A 14,295-nucleotide genomic window follows, 5' to 3' on the forward strand; every position below is an offset into this window, starting at 1 on the left:
TATTATTTATAAATATATTAGTTGAATAAAAATGCACTTTAAAATGATGTTTCGTGGGTTTTTATTAATTAGAGACCCAAATAAAACAAATATTTATTTTTCAAATAAATTTTTGTTTGTCTCCTTTATAATAAATGAATTTATTTCATATAAAAATTGAGTGTCTGTAGAAATGATTTTTTAAAACATCCTTTTTCGTGATAAATTTTTAATACTTATTACTATAATCTAGACATGTTAATCCTTAAATATACAAGTATATTTAAGGATTAGTCACAAGATCCATGCCTTTCTCTCAAGTCCTCCGCTACAAGATGGATCTTGTGGAGGAGGACTTGAGAGAAAGGCATCTGAATGTGGAGGCAGCCCAAGACAGGGAGCAGTGGAGACGACTCATCAGAAACAGCGACTCTACATAGAGTGGGAAAAGCTGAGGAAGAAGAAGAAGATTTAAGGATTAGTATATTACAAGCGACAAGTATATAGCTTGTAATATACTCGTGGCCCAATGAAGTCATGGAGCTTTGGGCACAAGTATATATAATATACTTGTGCCCAAAACTCCATGACTTCTTCCAATGTGGCCCAGAAGAACAAAAAGGTTGGACGCCCCTGAATTAGATGATTAAATAGTAAAATGTTTTCTCAAATCGGCGAGTCCCTCGGGGTATACTATAGATTACTCCCTATGGAATTTCATGTGTTTGGGTATATATCTGAACTCAGTGGACCGAGACGAGTTCAACGATACTCTACTTTTGGACCGGAGACGAAAAATAAAAAAGTTATCATACTTTTTTCCAGCGATCGCGCGATGATAGGGAGTCGCGTCGCTCTCCGCTAAGTCGGCCTCGCTATCGCGATCGGGAGTCCCGTCGCTTGCCGTTAAAATAGCCTTTAGTAGACGTTTTCCCCCTTTTTTTACTTTGTTCAAGAACTACAGTGAATCGATCACTAGTTTAGCACATGGCGGCGTGTGGTGGCGCCAATACGAGAGGTCAGTCGGGCCGCCATGTTCGCTGCCATAAGTAACATTAACCGAAATGGCGATCGCGCGATGATGGAAGTCGCGTCGCTCTCTCCGCTCTCGTATCGCGTGTTTAACGCTCCGGGAGATGACCGTAGTCCGACGTCACGGTTTGCAGACTTTACCGCAAGATGGCAATACTAGCAACTACGGTGCCGTTTGCATGAGAGCATTAAAAAAGTATGGTAAGTGAAAAAGTGTGATAACTTTTTTATTTTTCGTCTCCGTTCCAAAATTAGGGTACCGTTGAACTCGTCTCGGTCCCCTGAGTTCAAATATATAATCAAAGTCCTGAAATTCCACAGGGAGTAATCTATAGTACACCCGTCCCTCGTCCTAGGCATTGCGTTTTTATGCAGCACCTAGGCACCCGTCCATATGTAAAGCTATCTGTACTTTACTCTGAATATATTACATTGACGGCCAGATGACCGGGCGATTAAGGTGGCAACCAACTGCTTTCGAGAATCCGGACGGGTCGAAAAATCCCGGGAATTTTTCGGGGAGTGGTCCGTCCGGATACGTCAAGCTCATCCCTTATCACTCGACCGCCTCATTATGGTCGAGTGGTAAGGGTCGAACACATAGTGCGCTAATTATAAAGGCTCTCTTTAGGGTGCGACTATGCAGACGCGAATTTAGTAACGGGCGATATAGTTCTCGCAAAGGAAAACATGCACGAGCGAGAAGCGAGAAATCTCTCTGGCGTGAGCGAATTTCTGGTTCTCACACACATCTGACATGGTTTGATATTTATCGCGTCTCACTTTTCGCCACATTTTCTCCCTCAGCTTAGTCGCACCCAAGGCCTATTTTATTTTAATATTTTTTATTATAAATAAACTTTCTTTTAACGTGATATAAATTTCATTTTAATTATTTTATATATATTTTTTAAAATAATAAATCATTATAAATATTTAATACACGCATTATGTACATTTAAAATAAAAAAATAATAAAAAATTCTGACAATTGGCAGCATTATTTCTCGCAGTCAAAGTCTAACTTTCGTCTGCTATGTTTATTAAGTTTCAAGTTTTTAAACCGAAGATATTTTTTATTTTTCTGTCTTACTGATTATTATTAATGTTTAAAAACGCAATACATAACGTAAAGAATAATTACGTTAATAATAATTTAAGAAAAGATGTCAAAAAGGTCAAGGTTTATACTGTTTTATCCCATATGTGTTAGATACATGGGTTGTTTAAGGCACGTGTTTATGGGAAATGTAATGCTTCTGTTGGTTTTAATTCCTCGTATATACTCGTTAAATAATGGCGCAGCTTTAACACCTCCAATGGGATGGCTTGCGTGGGAACGTTTTAAATGCAATATCAATTGTGATCGAGATCCGAAGAATTGTATCAGGTTGGTTGCTTTAAAATTTTTGCAATTTATATATTTATGAATAGGTTTGAATAGATACTTTTTAACAGTTAAAAATGTCACCGTTCAAAAAGTATAAAAACTCGAGTAGTGTGTATTTAAATTTTTACAAAGCTACACAAATAAAAACAAAACATTTACATAACTGTGAATATATTAAAACAAGACAAACCAGAAACAATTTTAAAGTTTCCTTAAAGAAAATAGTCACAGGTTTAAATGAAACTTTTTGAGATGATTAATTTGAAACATACACATTATTTTCAGTAAAGAAGAAATGTGAATGATGATTTTATATTTGTTTGATTAAAGAATGACTTTTTGTGAGATATGACACTTCAAAATTTTCTTTGTACCTCTTCTGGTGAAAAATGAATTTTCTGTCAAATATTTCATGGAGTTCGATCTTTCACAAGATTGTTATCAAGAAATCCAAATAATAATTTAAATATTAAAGACTTATTGAAACATAAACATTGTGAATAAATACAGAATTAATAAAATGTAGAAATAATATGTCAAATAGAAAAGTAGTTAAATTAAAGAGAAGTTTTCCTTCTGTGGAGGTGATTAATCTTAAAGAAGTTTACAATAATGATAAGAAAAAGACAACCAATATTGTAGAACCATATGTTTTGAACTAATGAGTAAAAAAAGATTATTTTATATCTTCTGAGAATTTTTCAGTCTGTTAAAGATTTTATTTAAAGCTTTTTTTTTTTTAGATTAAACAAAAATCAAGAACTTGCAGGAATATAGGAACCAAGGTATTTAAGGATAAAATATTTTTCAAGACCTTTTGTCTAGCAGAGCTGATCAAAGTGGGAGATCTGAAGCTGAGGCAAAAGGTCTTAAAAGAAACTATTTTATCTTTAAATACTGTGATTCCTATAGTCCTCAATCTGTTTAATATAGAGTTGTACATAAAATAAAAAATGTAAAATAAAAAGTACATACATTATTTTTTATTTTTAGATTGATGAATTAATTAAAGAAAAGACATGTTACAACAAATAAAAATAAGTTTTTTCTAACATACTAAGTAAGCTGTTATATTGTTCAAATATAATGAATGTGCATGTTGTTTTGGAATCTAAAATGTAATAAAGATAATGTATAAGAAAAATATCTTTCTTTTATTTATTTATTATTTATTTAAAATAACATTTCAGTGAAAAGTTATTTATGGAAATGGCAGATCATTTAGTTAAGGATGGATTCAGAGAAGTGGGATATCAGTATGTAAATATTGATGACTGTTGGATGTCCCATCATAGAGATAAAAATGGTCATCTTGTTGCTGATCCAAAAAGATTTCCTAATGGAATAAAATTTTTAGCAAAATATGTAAGTATTGTATGTCTAAGAGATTAATCTTTAATATCCAGCATAAAATTTGCACAATAAATGCTTGTGGCTAAGTTAATTTGCTATTAAGTTCTGTGTGAATACAGAAAGAAACTTTCAGATTCTAGAACTAGTTATGAGCCATTTGTGCTTAATTCAAAATATTTATATTTATGAACTAAATGCACTAAACACTGTATGAACATTGCATATATTCTAATCAAACACAATTAAAACTATTTATGCATAAGTTATAGAACATTCAAAACTTAGTTATTAACTATTAATATAATAGTTATTATATTATATTTTGTAATTTGTTAAATAAAGTTTTGAATAAAACAATACAAGAGAAATCTGTATTGAAAGTTGATAAATCTGTTTTTATATATATAAATAAGCTTTTTCATTTGATAAATAGATACAAAAACAAAATTGAAATCTGCTAGAGAAGTTTATTTCCATCATGACAAGTACTGCACATGAGCATTTATCCAGATAAAAGGAGGTACAACAATGTGCAATGTAATGTTAATAATATTTAGTTTGCTTTCCTGAATTTTTATTTCACATTTATCTTCCTCACTAGAATACATGTAATTAATGCTAAGAAGACTAGATACATCAATTAATTCAAAATTTTTTTGAAGCATCTAAAACTCAAAAAGGATTAAATAGTTTTATGTCATATTTCATGACCTTTTATATTTTGTTGTTGGTAATATTTAGTAATAGTCTTACAACTTTTGGAATAACACAAAAGAAATAAAATAGTTGGTTCTTAGAAATAAACATATGTCAATTGATGTATATGTAAATTAAGTTTCTGTAATTGTTGTGAGAAGGGCAGAATAATGCATATTTAATAAAATAAACTTTGATTTGTTTACAGTAACCAAATCAACAAACTGTTTTATTGGAGTCAATACATTAATATCTACATAAAATAAAAAACAAAGATTAAATGCTTCCCAAGCACTTTTGATTGTTTAGTTTTATCTTATGGAAAACCTTATTATACAACAAAAATAATTCATTCTTAAAATAAATTAATATAGTGTAATATAGATAATAGAGCTTTTAAATTTAATTGTTTAAGTAGTGCACTAGTAATAAGTAGTCTATTTACAATTGAAAACAAATGACCTGCATTATGGTGTCAGTTTAAAGAACTACTAAAAATAATATTAGAGTCCAGAAGTTAGTACTGTTACATACTGTTATCTGTGTTTGCTTTGTTTATTTGTTCATTTTTTTTATCTGTCAGAATTTAGAACAAACTCAAAGAAACACTAAAACAAGCAATCACTTCTGCAGTGTACCACAATGTAAGAGCAGAAAAAAATGTTTCATCCATATTCTCCCAGGAGATTCCAAGTTATGTAAACAGAGGTTTCATATTTTAAAATTCTGGAAAGGAACCACTCAAGAATAGTTTTGTCTATTCTTTACATTTTGAAACAAGTGATTATACAGGGTAATTGGAAAATGTCTGGCCAAAATGTAAAGGGTGTTAGAGGGGATGAATATAAAAGGATTTGCAATACAATGCTTGTCTGGAAATGCCACGTGAAAGTCCTGAAGACTAAAGAAAGTGGAAAGGTAAAAGGAAAGAGACACAAGCAAATGCAACAAGTCCTTTATTAAATCAATGTGTCACAGCAAATGCTCGAAAGAGCGACCACCAACCATAATACAAGCTTCACATTGCTGCCACATGGAATGGCGTACATTAGCATAAACACCAGCCATGTCCTGCACAACCCCAGCAGCAACAGCCAATCTGGTGACAACGAGATCAGAGTCTATGGGTATTGTAGATGATGCTTTTCAAATGGACCCACAGAAAGAAGTCCAAGTAGGACAGATCTGGTGATCGTGGCGGCCAGGGAACAGGTCCACCTCGACCAATCCACTGATGTCGATAAGTAGTGTCCAGGTAATTCCTGACATCACAGCTAAAGTGTGCCGGTGCTCCATTGTGCTGTAACCAGATATGTCTCCATATGCACTGAGGCACAACAGCCAGCAGTTTGGGCAAGACCTGTTGCACGAAGATAAGATATTTTGGGCTGTCCAAGTGATGAGGTAGGATGTATGGCCCAATCATGTATTTGTGCACCATACTCGCCCACACATTAACACTAAATCTCTGCTGGTAACCATGAGGTCTTGTCACATGCGGATTGTCATATTCCTAAACATGAGCATTGTGACTGTTAAACTCACCCTCTCGAGTGAATGTTGCCTCATCCATTAATAACATGTATGAAGGGAAGTCAGTCTGTACAGCAGCCTGTTGCAAGTACCATTGTGAAAAGTTTACATGGAGAGGAAAATCTGCCTGTATCAATGCCTGCACCCTTTGTAAATGGTATGGGTGCATACCTTCAGCATGCAAAATCTCCCATACAAGTGACTGTCTCACACCCAGTTTATGAGAAACAGCTCTCGTGCTTGTGGAATGATTGTGCTTAACCTCATGTACAACAACATCTTCCATTCGCACTGTTCTCAATGAGCAAGACTTTCCCACATCATGTCTGCTGGCATTGAAGGACCTGCTTTCGTGAAGCTGTCTGTGCACTTGCTCGAAAGTTTGGCAATTCGGTATTTCTCTGTTGGGAAATTGTTCCCTATACAACTTTTGCGCAGCCCTCCCATTTCCATTCACAGCTCTATACGTCAGATGGATATCTGCTTGTTCAGCATTTGTGAAGCGCTGCATGCTGTATGAAATCACAGCGGGGAATGACAGCTTCCCACATTGCCGGCTTGTTTCAACTGCCCTACACAGCACCTTCTATCACCTTTGCGCAGCGTTTCTGGACAAGCATTGTACTGTGAATCCTTTTATATTCGTCTCCTCTAACCCCCTTTAAATTTTGGCCAGACATTTTGCAATTGCTCTGTATATTGCTTCATATTTTAAAGTATGTTAACTGTTTCAATGATTGTTTCAAAAAATATTATAGGCCTATATATTCACTGTAAAATATTTGCATAAAGCTACATAACAGGCTGTTTAATCTCTTACAATTTTGTTTTCTTTTTTGTGTCTTTTGCCATTTATAATAATAATTTATAATTTAAATGAAATTTGTTTAAATTATTATTATAATTACAAAAGACACCATCATATATGATACAATTATCTCAATCATGTATGATATTATATTTTCTATATATTAATTTTTTTAAATAAATACTACTGTATTTTTCAAATCAATCTTTTACTTCAGAACTTATTATCATAGTTGAAAATACTATTCTTTTATATTAAAAAAATAATGTAATATTTAATTAGTCCTTACAATTTTTTGGGGACATGATAATACATTAGAAGATTGTAAACACAAGCCTTCCATTTTGACATATTCTCTTGGATGGTATCAAAGACTATACAAAAATAAATGTTTTGCATCAGGCACACTTTTCCTTCATAAAATATCATTTAGTTTCTTCTCTTGCATAAGCTAATATAACATTCAATTTTATTTTAAGAGACATAGTTAATAAATTCATAAAATAACTTTCACATACATGGTATTTGAACCATGTAGCTGTTAATTTTGTTAAATTTTTTTTTCTGTGTTTCTAACATTTTTTCTTGTCTTATAACACCCATTTTCAAGCAGTAGGTAAGAACTTTAAATTACTTTGCTGTTGATCACTTTATTTTTCAAACTATTTTTGTAAATGTAAGATTTTTCTGCGTACTCTAAACTCTCCCCTCTTATCTCTAAAATTTTAGCCTTTTCCATTCTACTATAATGGTAGGCTGCATATGTAGTTCTGAGCAGATTGTAAAACAAAAATAAAAATATATTTTTTGTTCCACATCTGTGATTATACCTTTCTTAGTTTGGTTAATGCTTAGAACTTAATTCAAATTTGAAATATTTTATTTCAAAGTAGTGCTTGTGTTTCGAATAATCTAACAAATGTAGCCTGAAGAAGGCGTATTTAATAGTGTGAAAGATGTATTTTTCATTAAATGTGTTTGCTGGAATTGAAAAGATTTTTAAGTAAATTTATATTTCCAATGTGTTGAAGGCATCTGTGTGTGAAGGTCCTGTGGATTACTTATCAGCAATATCTTCATTCTTGTCACTATCATAAACATCATGGAGCTCACTCTCAGTTATCTCTTTATCATCTAAAATTTGATAGCCAGGGTCATTTTCATCACTTTCAAACCAATCCCTTGCAATATTTTTGTTACAGTCTGAAAAACCTGGTATTGTTATGAAGAGCAATGTAACTTTGTCGAAAACATTTTTGTGCTCAATTGGATTTTTGCTTTTGCCTTCCCTTTTGTTCCACCTGTTTTTTAAACTTTATTTTCAAGCAACTGCTGACATGTAAGAACTAGCCTTCAGATTTAGTTTTTGATAAAACCAATGACACTTTCTTCATCATGTTTGACCAATAAAAGACAACACAGAACATGCTTTCTATACATTCTATTCATTTTTTCAATAATACCTTGGTCCATGGGTTGGAGTATTGCTATTATATTTGTAAGGAAGTGTACTCTTCAAAATCTGTGTCAGTTTCATTCAATGTGTCTAGAACAGGTTGTGTTGGAGCATTATCAATAATAAGTATTTTTCTTGTTTTCCCTTCCTGTTTTCAATATATTTTATGCAAGATATAAATAGAATTTGGGAAGTCTTGACATTCTCAAAGTCCTGGGACACGAGACAACCACGATCAAAATCCCGAGACGTCCCGCGACTTTGAGACTTCTCAGAATAAAATTAGAATCGAGTTCATTTTTGGCAAGATGTATCAATAAAAAAGCAATTTTGGTAAAAATCAACATTTATTGAACATAAAATCAAATCCTAACATTTATAACGTTAATTAAAGTCTAAACAAGTCATATGTTTAATTCTTATAATCATAGATTCATTTTTGACAGTAAAATCTTATTATAAAATCAACTTAGTGATCATACTAATCATTAATAATCATCACCTAGTCTCTATTCATTAGTCATATAAATAATATAATAAACTAGCAATTAGACCTCTTTTCTGATTTAATAAAATAGGCATTTAAAAAAACCAGAGCATTAACAGCTTTGTCTGACAATCTGTTTCTGATTTTTGTAATAATGCCTCCAGACAAGGAGAACGCTTTCTTGTTTTCAAGATGTCGGTTTTATTGTGTTTAAAGCTTTATAAAGTAGTTCCAAACTTTCAGTACGTTTTCCGGTTGCTTCAAATAACTGGAACTTGTTTTTAATGTTGCTCTTGATCTTTTTGCAAGAATTTTGGGTACATTTTCTTCGATTTTTTTGATTGCCATTTCCATTTGACTTGTAAACGACTCATCGTGTACTGTAGAACTACTGGTACTGGGTTCAGCGCCCATTATTTTCAAATCTGGGATAAAGAGGGATATTTTCAAAAAGTCTTCAATACAGATCTTCTGCAAAAGCAATAAGTGCAGTTTTATTCAAATTCAAAGTAAAAAAATTTGTATTTTGCAACTGTGAGCTGTGTAGGCCAGTGTGCAAATATTTTAACAAACATATAATCCATTGTGATCTTCTTTCTTCTAGACAAGCTTTTAATGTTTGAAAGAATCGTACTGCCAGATTATCATTTGTCGTTGTCGATTGAATTATTTTCAGTAAAACATCAATTATTGCTGCGGCTGTGAGTAATGAAGAGTTTTGTCTGCTTAAGACTTCTACAACTATCTTGACTGGCTGCAATAAAGTAACGATTGACTGCAAAAGAAGAAGATTGTCTTCATTCCATTTGTCTAACATGTTTAAATCAATCAACTCTTTCTTTATGCAATTTTTGAGCTTCAAAAACCTTTCTGCCATTACATTTATAGAATTCCACCTCGTTTTGACATTCAGTTGTAAACTGAGTTCTTTTCCAAATTCTGATTTAACATATTTCTGTAATTGGCTGTTTTTCAGTGGACTCTTTCTAAACAATTTCACTAGGAATCGAGTTTCATCAAGCATCTATTTTAATTTCATCAATTGGTTGTAATGGGCAGTTTGTTTTGTAGCTGGCATTGCAGCTTCTTCATCAGAAGAGTTTTTGTTCTCCATGATTCATCATCACTATCATCAGTATCTTTGGAGGTAGAAGCTGCAGATGTGGTAGTAGCCTGATTTTTTTATATAAAATGTGTCTATAACTCCTAGATGTATTGCATGGTTCAAGCATAGGATCATCTCACTGGGACGCATCTCATAAAGTGAAATTGACAACTGACTGACTGAGCTGACAGTGGTGACGCAGATAGTCACAAATATCATGATCTCATAAACAAATGTCATAAAATAACAATATGGCGACAAACATATTTATTGTGTACTCACTCAGTAAGTTACGTAGGAGTATCAAGTAATTACTCGTTAAGCTAACGGATGGGGCAGCCGGATGGCTGAGCGGTCAAGGTTAGCAGCCTGCTGCTCTGGAGGACCCGGGAATGAACCCGGACAGGTCGAAAAATCCCCAGGAATATTTCGGGGGATGGTGCATCCGGATGTCAGTCTCCATACCTCACCACCTGGCCGCCCCATTGTGGGTCTGGCCGAACCCATAATGGGCTTGCTATAAGAGGCCCTCTTAGTGCCTACAGGGTGAAAAGAATTACAAAAAAAAAAAAAAAAAAAAAAAAAAAAAAGCTAACAGATGGCGGAGTGCAGGAAGCTAATAAACTTTATTACGACCTTTTGAAAATAAAATTATTACAATACATTTTTCGACAAGCGTGTCTCGAGTCTTGACCTGAAAGTCCTGGAACCTGAGACAATTAAATTTAGAAAAAGTCCCAGGACTTCGAGACACAAGACGTCCTGGGACCCAAACCTAGATATAAATTCATGCACCTACTAGTCATTAGAAATTTTGGAAGTCATCCATGAATTTCTCTGGGCTTTGAGGCAGGAGGCCCTGATTAACTATATACAAACTGACAGTTTGTGCCAAAAGTCACATTATTTCAATTCAAAGATTTTCTCCTGAAAGGAGTGAGTTAGATGACCAGCACAATGTTATTGCTGGCAGGAAAGTATGATGTACAGAGGCAATACACTACTAATTTGAGGTGGAGAGCATATATTTAAAATTAAATAAATTAAAAATATGCTTAAAAATTGCAGCCCAGCATTGTGATGATGTCACAATAAGTAATTGCTCATTTGGGTTTAATTTACTTTGTATTGCTAAGCTGTGTATATTTCCAATGTTAATACACTTAATGACAAAAAAGTTATACACCCAAAAATAATTGTCCAATTACTGCAAAACTTGAAAAATTCATGGATGACTTTCAAAATTTCTATGACTAGTAGGTGCATGAATTTATATCTTGCATAAAATATATTGAAAACAGAAAGGAAAAACTAGAAAAATACTTATTATTGATAATGCTCCAACACAACCTGTTCTAGACACATTGAATGAAACTGACACAGATTTTGAAGAGACTGGGACACATTTTACTTGTAAGAGACAGGGACACATTTTACATTTTTAAAGCAATGGGGGTTTTACTTTTACCAATCATCAAGAGTTTTATGGAGTGTGGTCTGTTTGCATTAGCATACATCATTGCCAATATTCTTTCCTTGCTGATCTTCAAGCACAGAACTTTCTTGACAAGAAGGAAGGTACTTCCAAGGAAGTGATTGTCAATTTACACCAATTTCATCAGCATTATAGATATCATTTATTTTCAAGAACCATGCTGACAAATTTTCTTTAAATGTCTGTGTGGTGGTAGCATCTACAGATAATATCTTCCTGAATTTTTAATTCTGTTATTCATGCCTAGCTTGGAAATTCTTAAGCCATCTGGAACTAGCTGTAAAATCCGTAAGCCAACCTAATTTTTCATTGAACTACAAAGCTTTTTCATAGATTATTGGACCTAAAATAGACACACCCAAACTTCTCTGCAAAAATCATATATGGCCTCTTCCAATGCATAGTTGTTTGACATTTGTAATGTATTCCTTTTTTTGTGATCATTCTTCAGAGTCTATTTTTAATGCAAACTATATGAACTCTTTTTTTCACTTTGATTTCACTTATAGATGTTCCCAGACCATAAAGTTTGGCAAGAGATGCTCCTCTTTCACCTTTAAAATGTTTCTTTAGAGTTTCTAATTTAGTTTCAATTGTTAAAAATGTGCATTTCCTTTCCTGAGAAGTAGCTGTCATTCTGATCTGGTATCTGTAATTATTTTTTGGACTTAGGACACCTTGAAATGTTGAGATATGCAAAAGATTCAGTTTTTTTTCCCTGTATGTATGGATGTTTTGCTTTTGAGGCAGGAGTTTTGGTGTTTTAGATGAAGTTGAAGTCATCAAAAAATCTGCTGACTCTGACTCCTTTTTACTTCCCAACTTGATGTGTATTGTCCAGGAGATCCTACAGATTATTTGGACGCCAGAAGTTGCTAGCTCATTTAGTTCACGAGTAGACGCTATCCAGGGTGCACCACGAGGAGGCGAACTAGCTTTACATCCCTCTCTCTTTCACCCATCATCTCTCTCTTTCTTTTTTTTAACTATTTAAACTACTTATGTCTCCTCATTACAAAGGCCCTTATAAGGGCCATAGCACCAAAGACCTTGGTCCTCAAATTAAGATATGTCAAATTAATATTGAAGGCATTAGTCGAGCAAAATGCCAATACTTACATAGGATTCTGAAGGATAATGAAATTGACATAGTTGTAATTCAAGAGACTCATACTGAGAATGAATACCAACTTCAGACAAGGTGTGATTCCTGGTTTTGAACTAATTGGCTCAACCTACCACAAAACATATGGCACTGCAACATATGTCCGTAGTGACATTGAGGATGTCCTGTTTTGTAAAGCAACCACTGATGATAACATTCATGTGGTCACTATACAGGTTGGCCAAATTACAATCAGCAATATCTATAAACCTCCAGCTACAACTTGGCCACAACACATCATACCACAATTACCTCATCCTGCTGTCTATTTGGGAGACTTCAACAGCCACCACAAACTCTGGAAATACCGCAACACTGATAAAAATGGTGACATGGTAATTAAATGGGCAGAGGAAAATGATCTTTATCTTCTGTTTGATGCTAAAGATCGATGCACCTTTAGGTCCAGCGCTTGGGGTTGTGAATATAACCCTGACTTGTGCTTTGTGTCTTCAGATGAAAATAGACAACCGTTATCAGCTACACGCAGTTTTAAATCAATTCCCGCATAGCCAGCACTGTCCAATAATTATCGGAATTGGACTTAGTATTCCTATAGTAAATAGTATTCCACGTGCAAGATGGTATTGTGGTTGTTCGTTGAGAAGGGCTTGTAAACCCGTGAATGCACGTTACAAGTATGAACACAGAGACTGATACACAATTAAAAGTCTTTTTATTTCCCTTCCGGAACACGGTTCTTTCCTTTTCTAATTTACAAATGATCCCAACTGGAATAACTTCACTGAGGAAGGGGTCGCCACGTACAAAGAATCACACCCGCGCTCGTAACACAAACTTTTTACACCCGACTTAAAACTAAACTTATATCTACCTTAAAACTAAAAAGGAAAGGGGAAACAGATAGATTTAGGAAAGAACGAAAGTAGATAGAATTAGATGGAAGGTACCCGGGTCTACGATGATCGGTGTTTTCGCTGGAGTGTATTTTCGCAATGGCAGTCGTTTTTCTCTCTTTTTCCTTGTTCGGCTGTCTGCCCTCGACGTCTTTCGATTCCCTCGGTTTTGTGTCTATTTTCCCTTGGCCTCGACGGTCCTGTAGCCTTCTTTCGACTTTTCCCGTTCCTGGTCGATCGCTGGCTCACACTTCCGTCCTTCTCGAGGTCCAGTAGAAAAGTGTCCCTTGTTCACCACTTAGCCTTCAGGGCATCCTCGCCTTCTTTTGTTCTTACTTAGGAGGGGTAATCCTGCCCTCCAGCAATAACGGTCAGGTTGTTTAGACAAAGGAGAAAGGAACGGAAATAAGAGAATGGAATGAAGGAAGAAGGAAGATAGAAAAATATATATATATATGTATTTACAACTTATGAATTAAACAAAAATATACAAGAAAACAATATGGCTGACGGCCACATACGCCCCCCTTTTAGAATCACACTCCGTAGTGTAGCCTACGGTAGTTGACCTTATGGCCACGTGTGTTGTACGGGTGGTGGTGCTTAACGCTCTCTCCCTCTTCATTATGATTCTCGTTGTTATCGCTTTCGCATACCTCCTGTTGTCTTTCGGTAGGGCTTAACTTTGGTTGTTCTCTCGGCATCCTTGCCCATATGTGTTCAGAGTACTCGTCCTCCTCCAAAATCTCATCTGCGGGCGGAGTTTCCTTTCTTTTCCGCTGTCTTTGGGCAGTCTTCCTCCATTCCTTACATACGGGAGAGTAGCACGGTTTTATTCGATCAGTGTGTACCACCCACTTTCACCTTGCTTGTTACTGCCGAGTTCTACCGTGACTGGTCCCATTACTCGCGTGATTCGGTATGGGCCTAAATATTTCG

General features: G+C 34.6%; 1 protein-coding gene across 1 annotated transcript in view; it reads left to right on the forward strand.

Annotated features, from left to right (window-relative positions):
• The first annotated feature begins 2,019 nt into the window (after positions 1–2,019).
• Positions 2,020–14,295, forward strand: part of LOC136975082 (alpha-N-acetylgalactosaminidase) — a 54,280-nt gene continuing 42,004 nt past the window's right edge. The window contains exons 1-2 of the mRNA XM_067270082.1: positions 2,020–2,401; positions 3,592–3,766. Of these exons, the coding sequence (XP_067126183.1) occupies positions 2,178–2,401; positions 3,592–3,766 (399 nt within the window). The 5' untranslated portion in view covers positions 2,020–2,177. The remainder of the gene's footprint in view (positions 2,402–3,591; positions 3,767–14,295) is intronic.

This window comes from Centruroides vittatus, unplaced genomic scaffold, assembly GCF_030686945.1.
Source record: "Centruroides vittatus isolate TY-2023 unplaced genomic scaffold, ASM3068694v2 contig_364, whole genome shotgun sequence".
Taxonomy (NCBI): Eukaryota; Metazoa; Arthropoda; class Arachnida; order Scorpiones; family Buthidae; genus Centruroides; species Centruroides vittatus.